The sequence below is a fragment of the Equus przewalskii genome, chromosome 2, assembly GCF_037783145.1.
Source record: "Equus przewalskii isolate Varuska chromosome 2, EquPr2, whole genome shotgun sequence".
In the NCBI taxonomy this organism is placed as follows: domain Eukaryota; kingdom Metazoa; phylum Chordata; class Mammalia; order Perissodactyla; family Equidae; genus Equus; species Equus przewalskii.
Genome location: NC_091832.1, coordinates 75,453,963 through 75,472,324, shown reverse-complemented (window position 1 = coordinate 75,472,324; position 18,362 = coordinate 75,453,963). Strand labels below are relative to the sequence as shown.

The 18,362-nt window shown below is 37.3% G+C and overlaps 1 protein-coding gene across 1 annotated transcript in view; it reads right to left on the bottom strand.

Annotated features, from left to right (window-relative positions):
• SPMIP2 (sperm microtubule inner protein 2) overlaps window positions 1-18,362 on the bottom strand; it is a 105,213-nt gene that overhangs the window by 15,939 nt on the left and 70,912 nt on the right. The window contains exon 4 of the mRNA XM_008522689.2: window positions 4,221-4,410. Within this exon, the coding sequence (XP_008520911.1) occupies window positions 4,221-4,410 (190 nt within the window). The remainder of the gene's footprint in view (window positions 1-4,220; window positions 4,411-18,362) is intronic.

The following is an 18,362-nucleotide window of genomic DNA, read 5'->3' as shown; positions in this document are numbered from 1 at the left end:
ATATAACACTTGTAAATATCTATGCACCCAACATAGAAGCACCTAAATATATAAAGCAAGTATTAACAGACATAAAAGGAGAAATAGACAATAACACAGTTGTAGTAGGGGACTTTCACACTCGACTTACACCAATGGATAGATCATCCAAACAGAAGATCAATAAGGAAATACTGGCCTTAAAGGACACATTAGACCAGATGGACTTAGTAGATATACACACAGGACATTCCATCCAAAAACCACAGAATACACATTCTTTTCAAATGCACATGGAACGTTCTCCAGGATTGATCACATATTAGGCCACAAAACAAGTCTCAATAAATTTAAGAAGATCGAAATAATACCATGCATCTTTTCTGACCACAAAGGTATGAAACTAGAAATCAACTACAGGAAGATAACCAGAAAAGCTACAAAGATGTGGAGATTAACCAAAATGCTACTGAACAACGATTGGGTCAATGAAGAAATCAAAGGAGAAATCAAAAAATTCCTGGAGACAAATGAAAATGAAAATACGACATGCCAAAATCTGGGATACAGCAAAAGTGGTTCTAAGAGGGAAGTTTATAGCAATTCAGGCCTACCTCAACAAAGAAGAAAAATCCCAAATAGACAATCTAAAAGCGCATCTAAAGGTACTGGAAAAAGAGCAACAAACAAAGCCCAAAATCAGCAGAAGGAAGGAAATAATAAAAATCAGAGCAGAAATAAATGAAATAGAGACTAAAAAAACAATAGAAAAAATTAATGAAACCAAGAACTGGTTCTTTGAAAAGATAAACAAAATTGACAAACCCTTAGCTAGACTCACCAAGAGAAAAAGAGAGCAATCTATGGATTCAACACAATCCCTATCAAAGTTCCAACAACATTTTTCACAGAAATAGAACAAAGAATCCTAAAATTTATATGGAACAACAAAAGACCCTGAGTAGCCAAAGGATTCCTGAGAAAAAAGAACAGCTGGAGGTATCACACTCCCTGATTTCAAAATATACTACAAAGCCATAGTAACCAAAACAACATGGTACTGGCACAAAAACAGACACACAGATAAATGGAACAGAATCGAGAGCCCAGAAGTAAACCCACACATTTACGGACACCTAATATTCGACGAGGGAGCCAAGAGCATACGATGGAGAAAAGAGAGTCTCTTCAATAAATGGTTTTGGGAAAACTGGACAGCCACATGCAAAAGAATGAAAGTAGACCATTCCCTTATATCATGCACAAAAATCAACTCAAAATGGACTAAAGACTTAAATGTAAGACCCGAAACCATGAAATTTCTAGAAGAAAACATAGGCAGTACACTCTTTGACATCGGTCTGAGCAGCATATTTTCAAGTCCCATGTCTGACCGGGCAAGGCAAACAATAGAAAAAATGAACAAATGGGACTACATCAAACTAAAAAGCTTCCGCACAGCAAACAAAACCATCAACGAAACGAAAAGACAACCTAACAATTGGGAGAAGATATTTGCAAACCATATATCAGACAAGGGGTTAATATCCAAAATATACAAAGAACTCATACAGCTCAACAAAATACCCCCCAACAACCCAATTAAAAAATGGGCAAAGGATCTGAACAGAGATCTCTCCAAAGAAGATATACGGATGGCCAACAGGCCTAGATGCTCAAGATCATTAGCTATCAGGGAAATGCAAATCAAAACTACAATGAGGTATCACCTCACTCTGGTCAGAATGGCTATAATTAACAAGACAGGAAACAACAAATGTTGGAGAGGTTGTGGAGAGAAGGGAACACTTGTACACTGGCTGGTGGGAGTGCAAACTGGTGCAGCCACTATGGAAAGCAGCATGGAGTAGCCTCAGAAAATTAAGAATAGATCTGCCGTATGATCCAGCTATCCCACTGCTGGGTATTTATCCAAAGAACTTGAAAAGGTAAAGGCATAAAGATACCTGCACCCCTATGTTCATTGCAGCATTGTACACAATAGCCAAGACTTGGAAGCAACCTAGGTGCCCATCAAGGAACCAATGGATAAAGAAGATGTGGTATTTATACACGATGGACTACTACTCAGCCATAAGTAATGATGAAATCCGGCCATTTGTGACAACATGGATGGACGTTGAGGGTCTTATGCTGAGTGAAATAAGTCAGAGGGAGAAAGGCAAATACTGTATGATCTCGCTCATAAGTGGAAGATAAAAACAACGACAAACAAACACATAGCATTGGAGACTGGATTGGTGGTTACCATAGGGGAGTGGGGGAGGGCAAAAGGGGTGATTAGGCTCACATGTGAGGGGATGGACTATAATTAGTTTTTGGGTGGTGAACATGATGTAATCTACACAGAATTCGAAATATATTATGATGTACATCCAAAAGCTTCCAAAACTGGACCAAGAAGAAGTAGAAAATTTGAATAGACCGATCACCAGTAAGGAGATCGAAACAGCAATCAAAAACCTCCCAAAAAATAAAAGTCCAGGACCAGATGGCTTCCCTGGTGAATTCTACCAAACATTCAAAGAAGATTAATATCTATCCTTCTCAAACTCTTCCAAAAAATTGAAGAGGAGGGGAGGCTTCCTAACTCATTCTATGAAGCCAACATTATCCTGATACTGAAACCAGACAAGGACAACACAAAAAAAGAAAATTACAGGCCAATATCACTGATAAACATCAATGCAAAAATCCTCAACAAAATACTAGCAAATCGAATACAACAATACATTAAAAAGATCATACATCATGATCAAGTGGGTTTCATTCCAGGGATGCAGGGATGGTTCAACATCCGCAAATCTGTCAACGTGATACATCACATTAACAAAATGAAGAATAAAAATCACATGATCATCTCAGTAGTTGCAGAGAAAGCTTTTGACAAGATACAGCATCCATTTATGACAAAAACTCTAAATAAAATGGGTATAGAAGGAAAATACCTAAACATAGTAAAGGCCATATATGACAAACCCAGTAAATATCATTCTCAATGGAGAAAAACTGAAAGCTATCCCTCTAAGAACAGGAACCAGACAAGGATGCCTACTGTCACTACTGTTATTTAACATAGTGTTGGAAGTCCTAGCCAGAGCAATGAGGCAAGAAAAAGAAATAAAAGGGATCCACATTGGAAAAGAAGAAGTGAAACTGTCACTCTTTGCAGATGACATGATTTTATATCTAGAAAACCCTAAAGATTCCACTAAAAAACTTTTAGAAATAATAAAGGAATACAGTCAAGTCGCGGGAGACAAAATCAATGTACAAAAATCGGTTGCATTTCTATACACTAACAACGAAGTAGCAGAAAGAGAAATTAAGAATACAATCCCATTTACAATTGCAACAAAAAGAATAAAATACATAGGAATAAACTTAACCAAAGAGGTGAAAGATCTGTACGCCAAAAACTATAAAACATTATTGAAAGAAATCAAAGAAGACACAAAGAAATGGAAAGATATTCTGTGCTCTTGGATTGGAAGAATTAACACCGTTAAAATGTCCACATTTCCTAAAGCAAAAGCTATGTAATGTTATAATCCAACGTTACTACAATTAAAAAATAAAAAAACATTAAAAAAAAAGAAACACTGGACTACTACAAAGTGCTTTTTGCTGTGCATTATACAGGAAAGAGTTGTTGACTTGAATACATACTTACACATTCTTTACTTGATCCTCGTGATATCTCTACAAAATATTCAGGACAGTTACTATTATTCCTATTTTAGTTATTAATAAAACCATTTAGGGAAATTACGCAACTTGCTCAAGATTTCATAGATAGTAATGGGAAAAAACACCTTGAATTTGAACTGGTATATTCTTACATTGCTCACCGGTCTATAAGGGTTTTAAGAGGGGTTGTAAATTTACCTCCATTTCACAAATTGAGAGCTTTCTCAGGTTTTGGAAATCAAGGAGAAGGCCATTCTCTCCAGGTTAAACCATATGATAAATAAGCAGTTGTAAGGACTGAACCCCACAACCTCTTGTTTTCTTTAGCTATAAGATGGCAATAACATCCCCCTATCCACAGAATAGACATTACTGTGGAAATCCAATATAAATTACAAGATGTTTTGATTGGTTAAAAGGAGCTGTAAAGCTGATTATTAGTAGTATTACCATTAAACAGCATTCTCTAATTCATATGTTAAAACAGCTTGATGTTTTCTATGATTATTTAGAAAAGCAAATGATCATACCTCCTCCTTTATGGGTAGCTGTGGCAACTTAGGTGGTCTGGAAGCTCTTGGCAATGCTGCCTTACTTTGCCTAACGAGGATAGCCCATTTGGAATTTCTTTGATTAGTGTGCTCAAAATCACCCATATGCCAGGCAATAAAAGCACGACTGTATTTTCCTAGTGCGTCCATAATACAAGGTTTTGGTTGCCTGAAAGAGAAAGAAATTAGTTGGTTTTCAAATTGGAAAGATCTAGAAACAAGGCCGCCATTTTTCCGATAGTTGAGATTTGTCTGTCTGTCTTGTATTTGAAGTGACTTCTAGCCAGGTGGCTTTGAAAGCTAAGGACCTGAGCCATGAGCCAGTGTTTGAAGTTTCTGGACATCCAGCTGCTGGAGATTCAGGTAACTCCTGATGAATTTGCCCCTGTAGCATGACTGCCCCTCATGTCCTTCAGAGCCAAGCATGCAAGATGCTGGGAAGTTGAAGATGGCATGTTCAGGCTGAGACCTCATGAGACCCACGAGTTCTGCAGGACATGGGTTGCCCATTTCGAGATCTCAGGGTAGTTCAGGAAAAGACCAGCTTCGTGTTTCCAGTCTCTGGCTTCAAAATGTGCTGGAGAAAAGATCGAGGCTTCACTCTCTTTCCCAGTGAAATCCTTGCCTGGGTTCCAACACCCCTAAATTAGAATATTTTCTGAGTCCTGCCTTGTCATTACAAAGGGTCAGCTCTGGGGAAAAAGACAAAAAGGATCACAGGGTAAGGATTCACCATCTCATGTGGAAGGCTGTTGCTCTAGAGATCTTCTTGGGGCTTCTTACCCAACCATCCCTCTACCTGGAGGCTCAGAGTCTCTTGGCCACTGAGTTTCCCTTCCTAGAATCTGAGTTTTATGCGTTCCCAAATCTTTGGACCAAGATTTGTGGCAGGTCTGTATTGCTCTTCACTCATTCCAGAACATACGCTCACTGTACGTTCAGCACAGTATGAGGCACGGAGAGACAGCAATAATAGGACAAAGTCCCTGTTAGCATAGAGCTTATCATACCAGTAAGGGAGACAGACAATAAACAGGGAAATAGGTCAAATATTTGGGAATATTTAGGAAGTACCATGGAGAAAAATAAAGCCAGATAAGAAATAGAAATGAAGGGCATGCTATTTTCGTCAGGGTAGGCAGGCGGAGAGGAGGTAATGTTAGAGCAGAGCTAAATGAAGGGAGAGAGCCGGCAATTCTCCCAGCAGTGGGCAGGGGTAAGACACTCCCTTCCCACACCCCAGAATCACAGAATCCTTGTGTTGGGAGGGAGAAGACCATGCCACTCTCCAGCAAAACCTCCACTGACACCCCATAGCTTCAGAATAAAGTCCAAATTCCTTAGCATAGAACACAGAGGTGTTTGTTATTGCTGTGTTGTTTTTTGTCTGTTTTCTTTTTTTAAATGGTCTGCCCACATGGGCCTTTCTGGTCTGCTCTGCAGCCTCTGCCTTCTCTCAGACACACACACTGCACTTCACTGTGTTCTCCCCCAACCCTCCAGGGGCTCCCAGAAGCCGTGCTTTCAGACCTTCAGCCTTCTGCTTCAACTTTTCCTTCTGCTTACAGCTCCCTTCCTCCTCCTTTCCTGACAAACTGCAGCCAAGGCTTTAAATGTCACCTCTTCTGTGAAGACTTTCCTTATTCTTGTCAGGCAGCAGTTTTTCTCCTTTGATAGCACATTGTATTTGACTTCTTTTGTAGAAACTATCAGAATACACTTAAATTTCTAGCCCAGCAGTCTGCCTCTGAACTCAGTGCTGCTTAAAGAGCCCAGAATGTGTCTCATTCATCATTGCGTCCCCAGTGCCTATTACCCTGCCTGACACATAGTTGAATCGGTGATGGATGGAGTAATGAGGACAGGAGAGAGAAGATCAGAGCTGAATTACTTTGGAGGTTATCTACTTTCCTTCCCACTCCTCTCCACTCCCCCTCTCCTGCAGCCTCCTTTTCCCCTCCCACCAGTGGCAGGTGTGCAGGAAGGGATCCCAACAGTCTGGTTTGTCTGAGTTTTGTTATTACAAGTACAAATTAATAGCAGGGAATAATCTCAAGAAAGTTTAAAGGGCAAGATAGCTAATGGTTAGAATCTATGGAACAAGTATTGTTTATAGTTCATATTAGCTTGATTAATGATTCACAGAAAACCATTTCATGCAAATGTGCCATATTTTCTTAAAAATAATGTATTATAGAAGTAATTATGCCGAATAGTTTAGAAAAGAAAAATCGTTGCATGTATTTAGTCTTCATTTAAGTGCTGAAATATTTTATAATCTTTTATTTTAAATTCAGAATATCCTATGTTGCTGAATCTTGAATCACCAGGAGCAACGGAAAGTTAAAAATTAGTTGTAATTCAAAGATTCTGAAGTTCTTATAAAAATACTAGCCACGTCAACTATGGAGATTTACACACAGCATATTGAACTTACAAATGCGCCACAAAAGTCAAAAAGGGTAAACCAAGGAGCAGAAGGTTTGGCTCCAAATGGAACACCAATGCCGGGCCATCAGTGATGGTTTAGTGTTAGTGACAAACACATATCAGTAAACACAAACCCCCAAATAAATAATGCAACCAAACATTACACTAAGAGTGTAATATTCTTACTATTAATTCTTATGTTAAGTAGGTCCCAAGGTCAGATTTGTTTCTCAATTTTTTCCCTTTTCCCCCCTTTTTCTTCTCCCCAAAGCCCCGCAGTACATAGTTGTATATTCCAGCTGTGAGTGCCTCTGGTTGAGCTATGTGGGACATTGCCTCAGCATGGCATGATGAACTGTGCCATGTCCACGCCCAGGACCCGAACTCGCAGAACTCTGAGCTGCCAAAGCAGAGTGTGCAAACATAACCACTCGGCCACAGGGCAGGCCCTCAGATTTGTTGCTTCTTGAAATGATTTTAAGCTTATAGAAAAGTGGAAGCACAGTACAAAAGCTTATTTTCCTGAATCATTTGAAAATATATTATTGACACGATACTCATGATCCCCAAATACTTGAGTGTGTAATTCCTACAAAGATATTCTACATAACCTCAATATAACCATCAAAATCAGAGGAAATCAGAAAATTAACATGTTTTTATTACCACCATCTAATCCTCAGACACCATTCAAATTTTCCGGTTGTCCCTGTAATGTCCATTTTGCAAAAGGATCCAGTTCAGAATCAGATATTGCATTCAGTTTTCTCACTCTTTAGTTTCCTTCAATCTGGAACAGTTTCTCAATCTTCCTGTAAATTTCACACAGCCTTGATGATTTTGAAGAACACAGGCCAGTTATGTTTTAGATGTCCCTCAAATTGGCTTTGTCTTATGTTTCTTCTTGATTAGATTCAGGTTATGCATCTTTGAGTGGGAATAACACAGAAAGGCCATGGTGCGACTTGTCCCATTGCTGGTGAGGTTCACTTAGGTCACTTGATTAAGGTGATATCAGCCAGGCTTCTCCTTTGTAAAATTCCTTTGCCTTTTTGTTGTTAGTATTTTGTGAGAAAATACTTTGAAATTATGTAAATATCTCATCCCATATCAAACTTTCCATTTATTCATTAATTTGTTTATATCAGTAGGGACTCATGATTTCCTACTTTATTCAATGGAATATAATCCATTAATAACACTCATTTTGATGCCCAAGTTGTCCCAGATTTGGCTAGTGGGAGCCTTTCAATCTGGCTTCTGTGTCCTTCTGAAATAGCCTTGTTATTCTTTGAACATTTCCTTGCTTTTTAACACAAAAAGATGTTCCAAATTCATCTTTCCCTTCCCCAGTTCTCGAATAATCATTTCTTGAGGGAACTCTAGTTCCTTTTAGTGGAAAGTGGTGTTAGAAGCCAAGATCTGGGTGCTAGGGATTTTTTTATTATCAGGGTGCCACTCTCACACAGCCATATCAGACAAAATTACACAGGATTCATCAGAGGGTTCGTTTTGTTTTCTCTCTTTCCATATTTGTAACTCTTTTGTCCTATAGTGGCAAACCTGGCCCCCATTCTCTTTATTTACTTACTTATTTGACCAGTCTTCCTGTCTGTAACCAATGTCCCATTGCTACCACCACCCCCTCCACCTTAGGCTTGCCCCTCTTACCCCATTTGGAATCCAACACCCCGCCCCAGGTTGCCCCCAGCAGATGCCTCTCACTTTGCTTTGAACTGCCACAGTTCCCCAACTCCTCATTCTGGAGCAGCAATTCCTTTGCTAGGCTGCCCCCGATAGCTCTAAGACTGAATTGTTGGGGAAAGGAAGAGGACGGCAGTCAGATATTTCTGAAACATCCCCAATTGTCAAGAAGAGTACCTTGTATATATCAGCTGCTTGAATAAATGGATTTCCTATTGCTAGATCTAGATTGTTAAACCTTCAATGCAGCAATTGTGCTTTATGTAATTTTTAACAGTGATATATAATTCACATACCATAAAATCCAATTTAAGTAAACAATTCAATGGCTTTTTATCATATTTACAAAGTTGTGCAACCATCAACACTAATTCCAGATATTATCATCACCCTAAAGAGAAACCCTATGCCCATTAGCAGTCACCCCCCATTCCCCCCCTCTCCAGCCCCTGGCAATCACCAATCTACTTTCTGACTCTATGCATCTGCCTATTATGGACATTTCATGTAAGTGCAGTCATACAGTATGTGGCTTTTGGTGAGTGGCTTCTTTCACTTAGCATAATGTTTTCAAGATTTATCCATGTTGTAGCTGTATCAATACCTCATTCCATTTTATGGCCAAATAATATTGCACTTTATTTATGCCATTTTGTTTCTATCTTCATCAGTTGATAGACATTTGGGTTGTTTCTCACTTTTGTCTATTATGAATGGTGTTCCTATAAATATTCATGTACAAGTTTTTGTATGGACATACACTTTCAATTATCTTTGGTAGATACCTAGGATTAGAATTGTGGGTCATATGCTTAGTTTTTGAGAAACTACCAAAGTGTTTTCCAAAGTGGCTGTGCCATTTTACAATGCCGTTAGCAATGTATGAGAATTCCAATTTCTCCACATCCTCATCAGCACACTGTCTTTTTTATTTTTGCCATCCAAATGTGAAGTAGTATCTCATTCTCGGTGTGGTTTTCATTTGCATTTCCCTCATGACTAATTATGTTGGACATCTTTTCATGAGCTCTTTGGCCCTTTGTATGTCTTCTTTGGAAAATGTCTGTTCATCCCCTTTGCACATATTTTAATTGGGCAATTTGTCTTTTTGTTGTTGAATTGTAAGCATTCTTCATATATTCTGGATACAAGTCCCTTATGAGATATAAGATTTGGAAATATTTCCTCCCATTTTGTGGGCTGTCTTTTCACTTTCTTGATACTATCCTTTGAAACATAAAAAGGTTCTAATTTCAATTAAGTCTCATTTGTCAGCTTTTCTTTTGTCACTTGTTCTTTGGCGTCATATCTAACAAACAGTTGCCTATTCCAAGGTCATGAAGATTTACTTCTTTGTTTTCTTCTAAGAATTTTATAGTTTTAGCTCTTACATTTAGGTCTATAATCATGTTGAGTCTATGTTTGTTTATGGTGTGAGAAAGGGGTCGAACTTCAATCTTTTTCATGTGGATATCCCAACATCATTTTTTGAAAAATTTTTTTCCTTGTTGAATTGTCTCAGCACCCTTTTTAAAAGTCAGATGACCATAAATGTAAGGTTTTATTTCTGCACTCTCAATTCTATTGCATTAATCTATACATCTGTCCTTGTACCTGTATCACGTCATCTTGATTACTATAGCTTTGTAGTAAATTTTGAAATTGAAAAATGTGAGTCCTCCAACTTTGTTCTTTTTCAAGATTGTTTTGGCTATTCTTGGTCTCTTGCATTTTCATATAGATTTTAGAGTCATCCTATCAGTTCTGCAAAGAAGCCAACTGGAATTTGGAGAGAGACTTCATTGAACCTGCAGATCTATTTAGAAGATATTGTCATCTTGACAGTATTAAGTCTTCCAATCCATGAACATAGGCTATCTTTCCATTTATTTGGGTTTCCTTTACTTTCTTTTAATGATGTTTTGTGGTTTTCAGTTTGCACTTCTTTTATTAAATTTATTCCTAGATATTTTATTCATTTTGATTATATCGTAAATGTAATTTTTTTCTTAATTTCATTTCAGATTACTCATTGCTAGTGTATAGAAATACAATTGATTTTTGTATATTGATCTTTTATCTTGCAGCCTTACTGAACCCATTTATTGGTTCTGATAGATTTTATGTAGATTCCTTAGAATTGTCTATATATAACATCACGTCATCTGCAAATAAATGTAGTTTTACTTCTTCCTTTCCTGGAAGGATGCCTTTTATTCCTTTTCCTTACCTAACTGCCCTGGCTAGAACCTGTATTATAATGTTGAATAGACATGGTGAGAGAAGAGAGTCTTGTTCCTCATCATAGAGTAAAAGCATCCAGTCTCTCACCATTAAGTACGATGTCGGCTGTGGGTTTTTTTTGTAGACGCCCTTTATCAGATTGAGAAAATTCTTTTCTATTTCTACTTTATTGAGTGTTTTTATCATGAAATAGTGTTGGATTTTTAGCCAAATGCTTTTCTGCATCTATTGAGATAATCACGTAATTTTTATCCTTTAACATATGGTGTGTATTACATTGATTGATCTTCATATTTTGAAACAAACTTTAGCATTCCTAGGCTAAATCCCACTCAGTCATGGTGTATAATCTTTTTAATATGTTGCTGGAGTTGATTTGCTGGTATTTTATTGAGGATTTTTGCATCTGTATTCATAACAGATATTGTTCTGTAGTTTTATTGTGATATCTATGCCTGGTTTACTGACAAAGTAATGAATAAATTGGGAAGGGTTCCCCCTCTTCTATTTTTTTTGGAAGAATTTATGGAGGATTGGTGTTAATTCTTGTATAAATATTTGCTAGAATTCACAAAAGTAGCTATCTAGGCTTAGTCTTTTTCTTGTAGGAAGTTTTTTGATTGATAATCTTTTTACTTGTTATAGGTCTATTCAGATTTTCTATTTTTTCTTGAATCAGTTTTGGTAATTTGTGTCTTTCTAAGGATTTGTCCATTTCATGCAATTTATGTAATCTGTTGACATATAATTGTTCACTGTACTCTCCTATAACACTTTTAATTTACTTAAAGTTAGTAGTGATGTCCATAATTTTAGTAATTTGACTCTTCTCTTGTATTTCTTGGTCTCACAAAGGTTTGTCACTTATTTTTTCAAAGAAACAACATTTTTTGTTTATTTTCTCTATTGTTTTTCTATGTTCTATTTTATTTACTTTTGTTCTATTCATTATTATTTCTTTCCTTCTACTTGCTTTAAGTTTAATTTGCACTTCACTTTCCAGTTTTTTAAGGTTTGAGGTTTGATTCTTTAGGTATTTCTTTTAATAGCTATAATTTTCCCTCTGAGCACTACTCTCACTACATCCCATAAGTTTTCATAGTTGTGTATTTGTTTTCATTCATCTCAAAGTATTTTCAAATTCCCTTGTGATTTCTTTTTTGACCTATTGGTTATTTAAGTTTGCTGTTTAACGTCTACATATATGTTAATTCCCAGAATTTCCTCTTGTTACTGATTTCAAATTTAGTTCCATTACAGTTAGAGAACATATTTTGTATAATTTCACTCCTCTTAAATTTATTGAGATTTGTTTTATGGCGTAGCATATATTCTATGCTGGAGAAAGTTTCATGTGTACTTGAGAAGAATGTGTTTCCTGTTGTCATGGAGTGTTCTATAGATGTCTGTTAGGTCTAGTTGGTGTACAGTGTTGTTCAAGTCTTATAATTCCTTGCTTATGTTCTTCCTGCTTGTTTTATCTATTATTGAAAGTGGGGTATTGAATTCCCCAACTATTATTGTTGAATTGTCTGTTTCTCCCTTTAGGTCTGTCAGTTTTTGTTTCCTGTGTTTTGGGGCTCTATTTTTATGTACACATTTGTTTATAATTTTATGTCTTGCTGATGGATTAACTCTTTTATCATTATAAACTGTCCTTATTTGTCCCTAGCAACAACTTTTGTCTTCAAGTCTACTTTGTCTGCTATTAGAATAACCATCCTAATTCTCTTTGGTTACTCAGCATAATACATCTTTTTCAATTCTTTTACTTTCAACTTACAAGTATGTTTGAATCTAAAGTGCTTCTCTTATAATTGGCTATATAACATATACTTGAATCATGTACTTATTTATTTTTGCTAATCTCTGCCTTTGGATTGGAGTGTTTAGTCCATTTACATTTAATGTAATTATTGATAAGGTAGGATTTACATCTGTTATTTTGCTATGTGTTTTATATATGTCTTATGTCTATTTTGTTCCTTTATTTCTTCATTACTGTCTTCTTTTGTGGTAAATAAGTATTTTTAGCATTCTATTTTAATTCTCTTGTCAAGCCTTTTATTGTATGTTTTTGAGGGTTTTATTTTGTTTTGTTCTGTTTTAGTGGTTGGCATGAGGATTACAAAATAATCTAGTTTGGATTGATACAACCTAATTTCAATCATATACAGAAACCTTGTTTCAATGTAACTCCATTCTCTCCTTATTCATTTGTGTTATTCTTGTCATAACAATTATACCTCTCTAAATTATAAGCCCATCAACACAGTTTTATAAGTGTTGTTTTATGCAATTGTCTTTAAATAATATAGGCAAAAAGAGGAGTTACAAACCAAAATATGGCAATACTGACTTTTTAATTTATCTATGTAGTTACCTTTACAAGTGCTTGTTTATTTTTCATGTGGATTTGAATTACTGTTTATTGTCCTTTCATTTCAATCTGAAAGACTCCCTTTAGCATTTCATTTTGGGGTGATCTACTAGTGAGAAAAATATCTCAGTTTTTGCTTATTTGGGGATGTCTTAATTTCTGCTTCATCTTTGAAGGATAGTTTTGCTAGATATAGAATTATTGGCTAATAATCTTTTTCTTTCAGAACTTCGAAAAATATGTCATTCCACTGCCTTCTGGCTTCCATAATTTCTGCTGAGAATTTAACTTTTATCTTGAAGATCCCTTATATACAATGATTCATATTTCTTTTACTGCTTTCAAGATTCTCTCTTTGTCTTTGCCTTTCAACAGTTTGACTATGATATGTCTAAATGTGAGTCTCTTTGAGTTTATCTTACTTAGAGTTTGTTGAGCTTCTTGAATGTGTCAATTACTGTTTTTCATCAAGTTTGGGAAGTTCCTGACCATTATTTCTTTAAATAGTCTTTCTACCCCTTTCTCTTTCTCCTGTCCTTCTAGAATTCCCATTATGCTATATTAGTACACAGCCTCAGAGGCTCTGTTCATTTTTTTCTTTGTGTTTCTTAGACTGGATAATCTCAGTTGACCCATATTCAAGTTCACTGATTCTTTTCTGACAGCTCAAATCTGCTATTAAGCTCCTGTCATGAATTTTTTACTTCAGTATTGTACTTTTTTTTTTTTTAAAGATTGGCACCTGAGCTAACAACTGTTGCCAATCTTTTTTTTCTCCTGCTTTTTCTCCTCAAATCCCCCCAGTATGTAGTTGTATATTTTAGTTGTGGGTCCTCCTAGTTGTGGCATGTGGGATGCTGCCTCAGCATGGCCTGACAAGCAGTGCCATGTCCTTGACCAAGATCCGAACCAGCAAAGACCTGGGCCGCTGAAGGAGAGCATGTGAACTTAACCACTCAACCACATTGCCAGCCCCAGTATTGTACTTTTCAACTCCAGAATTTTTATTTATTTCTTTTTTGTAAGTTTTATCTCTTTATTGATATTCTTTGCTTAGCAAGATATTATTGTCATACTTTCCTTTAATATTTTGACATGGTTTCTATGAGGGAAGGGTCTAAATGTAGCCCAACACCTCCGCTGTGTTCCCAATAAGAATCTTGCATTCAGTACAGGACATACTGGCATGCTCACAAATTGCATTGCATGCAAAGAACTCAGAGCACAGCCAGTATGTTCCTGTTGTCTCTGTATTGGGCACATGTAAGCTTTCTCAGATACTTTCAAATACTTGCAATATTTCAAATACTTCCTGTATTTCAGACTGTATGAGGCAGGGGTTGAGGTGCTTCTACTATGGCACAATGTGAGGTAAGTGCAGCCATGCTGAGCATGGCAGCTGCTGAATGGATCCATTAGCCATGGAGGACCAACACATTGCAAGGAGCCAGATCTTGGGTATAGTCTCTCCTCTTGCTGTAAGTAACCACTGTACCACTTGAGCCTGGTGTGCTTGTTGTCTGTTCTCAGTGACCTTGAATCATGCCCTAGTCTCTTCCCTGGTAGTGCTTACCTGCCTTCTAACCTTGGTCACACTCATGTTATATTCTATCCTGTGGCACAGCATGACTAGCTAGTGAAACGGTTTTCTTTAGCATTTTGAACATATTTATAGTAGCTGACTGAAAGTCTTTGTTTGGTAAATACATCTGTTCTTTCTCAGAGACAGCACGTATTGACTGCTTTTCTTCACCTGTGTTTGGGCCATACTTTCCTGTTCCTTTGTTTGTCTCATAATTTTTTGTTGAAAATGCAGCATTTCAATTAATATAAAGTGTCAATTCTGAAAATGAGATTTCCTCCTCCTTCTTAGGGCTCGTTCTTGTTCCTGCTTGTTGTTTTGGTGGTGGTGGTGATGTTGCTGTTTTTTAATGACTTGCCTAGACTAATTGTTTAAAGGCTGTCTTGTGTACCCCCTGAATTTTCTCCTTGGCTAGCTCAGTGGTCAGCTACTGATTGGACAGACATTTCCTTAAATGCCTCAAATCAATGTATCTTCTGGCCTTGGTGTGTGTCGAGGCGTACTTTCAATGCTCTGGCAGGCAGCTTACAGCACCATATTAGCCTCCATTTCCTGCTTATATGGAGCTTCAAGATCAGACAAAAGTGAGAGAATAGGACATTCTCAAGTCTTTCCTGGGCATGTATGCAGTCCTGCATGTCTTCACAGCTTTCTAAATTTCTAGAAATATGTTGTAGAATTTCAAAATCCTCTATGGACATCTCATCTCCCAGTTTTTCTTTTTAAGATTTTTGGTCAGCTCCTTGTTTGCCCCAACTAGTGATGCTCCCTCAGGCAGCTGTGATATTAAACAACTGTTGCTGATTGTTGTTGATGAATGCCCACAGGATAGAGCTGTTCCTACACAGAGTCAGGTCAAATAATGACAAGCACTGAGAATGGAGCTTTTCCAGGAATTTTCAAGGTGGATCAAATATAACACTTCTCTGAGTATGAGGCTTTTCAGGGAGCTTCAAATCTGTGTTTCTCCTCCAATGATCAGTAAACTGCTCGTTTTCACAGCTACCATGGTTGTGAGGCTACCATAGAGCTGGCAAGAGAGGACGTGACTAGGACAATTTTAATTTAAATTTGAAATGCCACAAAGATCATTGTTCTTTCCAACATTCAGCCATTTTTCTTAAATAAATACTCCACAGATTGTGGAAGGATTTGGGTAATACCCAGTATTTTGAAAAAGGTGATTTTGACAACTTTTGCCAGTGTTCTCATTTCTTTTATAGAGGAGTGTACTTTTGGAGGTCCTTACTCCACCATTGCTAAAATGATTCCCAAATTTAATCATTTTAAAATGAAATGGAGACTCACTGTTTAAAGAAAAATTGTGCCTTATGTTTCCACTTCTTCTTTCACCCCTCCTCAGTACTGCATTCTACTTTGTTTTACTATTACTTCGTTGTGATGATTCTTAGCCCAGGCAACAGCAACCTCCTTTCTATCTGTCAGATCAGATCATCTCTTTTCAGATTTTCTAGTATGACTTCCCAGAAGTGTTTGTGATTGTTAACATTGTCCTCCTCCTGGAATTCCTTTCCACTTGGGCTTCCAAAGCTCTTCTCTTTATGTCTGTCCTCTGACTTCTCATGTTACTACAGCTACATTTCTTTTGGAAGAATCTTTCATTCTTTTTGCTCCTTTATCATTGATATTCCCCAGAATATCATCCTTGAGTCTCATCTCTTGATATACCACCACCCACCTCCAAACCATGGAATAGCATTTATATCCAAGGATTCAACCAACATCAACACACTGACATTCAAGTTTTTACTTTCAACTCTACAATCTAAACGCAAACTCTCAGCTTCTTACTGAACATTATTACCAGGATAACTCGTAGCTAATAATAACAATAATAATTTCTAGCATTTATTGAGATACATGAGATTCCAGACACTATGCTAGTTGCTTCATAAGAATTAACTCTAATATTCATAATAATCCCATATGAAAGGTATCATTTCCTACTTTTTACATCTGAGGTTAGATTGATTAATTTATCCAAGATCAAACTATTGAAAAGCAGTAGTGGGGCTGGCCCTGTGGCCAAGTGGTTAAGGTTCCATGTGCTCCACTTTGGCAGCCTGGGTTCGTGGGTTCAGCTCCCAGTGTGGACCTGCTCCACTTGTCAGCCATGCTGTGGAGGCATCCCACATACAAAAGGCAGGAAGATTGGCACAGATGTTAGCTCAGGGTGAATCTTCCTCACAAACAAAAAGGACTAGAGCTGGGATTTCAACTTGGAATTGTCTGATTCTAAACTTATGTAATTACCTTATCCGTAAAATGGGGGTAATATTATAATACCTACTCTATATGAGAATTAAATGAGTTAATACTTATATAATACTTAAAAAAGTATCAACCCATAGTAAAAATTCAGTAAATGTTGGCTATATGTATTATTATTGTTATATAAGATGCTGCCTCTCAACTCATCTCCCCATCTCCCTATTTTCTTCCCTCACCAAATACCCTTTCTTTCCTCTCTGTTCCCTATTTTGGTCAATGATATAACCATATACTCAGCCACCCAAAAGAGACATATCAAAATTGCCTTTGACTTTCACATCTCCCGCATCCTTTGACATTTAGTTGGTTGCCAAGTCTCATTGAGTCTTTTTCTCAACTGTCTCACCATCCCCACCTCTCTAATTCAGGTTCTCATCATTGCGATTATTGCAAACTCACTTAACTTGTCTTTTTCTCTTCAGTCTCTGCTCCACCCATTCAGTAAACAGTTTTCTACACCTATTGCATACCAAGTATTCTTTCCAACACAAGTTTGATTACATCACTTCCTTACTTAAAATTTGAAAAACAGCAATTCATTGCCTACAGCATTAAGCACAAAATCTCTAGTATGGAATTTAAGACACTACACAATCTGGCCCCTGTATTGCAATTCCCCTGGACCAATACCCTATGTTTTAGCCACATCAGACAACCAGCCATTTCATCAACACACCATGAAGGTTCACTCCTTCGTGGCCTTGCTTCTGTGATTCCTCATGGCTGGAATGCCTTTCCTGGCTCCACCTCCGAGATCTCCTTTTGATTTCCCAAGCAGCCTTAAAAATGCAGCTCGTGTTATCTCTCCTCCAAAGCGTTCCTGAATGGCCACCCCACCTTCAACACTGGGGCACAATCATGGGCTCCTGTGTTCCCCTGAGTACGTTGTTCATCCCTCTTACACTTGGTATTGTCATGTTGACTCTCACCCCCAGTACATCTGTGAGTAAAGGGAAAGAACCATTTCTTCCTTTTTTGTATCTTCAGTGTCTAGCAGAGTTCCTGAACATAGAACACATTTTCAGTCAATTTTGCTTGCCTCTAGAAAGATACAAAAAAATGGTTTCATAGTAATCTGCAGCAAGAGACCCTGTGACTGTACGTGACCGAGGGTTTGGGGTGAGGTGGAACTGATTTTAAATTCACAATCTCTTTTGCTATTTGAATTTTTAAAACTGTGAGCGTGTATTATTTTTATAATAAAACATGTCTAAATTTTCCTTAAAAACCATTGGTTATTTGGGAAATGACCAAAATTTTCCCAGCACCGTGAATGGCAGAGAAATGGAGTAAGAAGATAAAATAGACTTTAGCGCTAAGTTAGGAAATGACTGGCTGGTCCTTGCTTATGTAACTGTCTAAAACAGATGGGACAAACTTAACTTTTGTTTTGACACTTCTGCCAGAGAAAATACTCTGGACTGCTGAAGAGGGGCCCCGCTAAGGGTGGTGGTCTGCTTGGTCTTCTGGGTTCCCAACTTTTGATTAC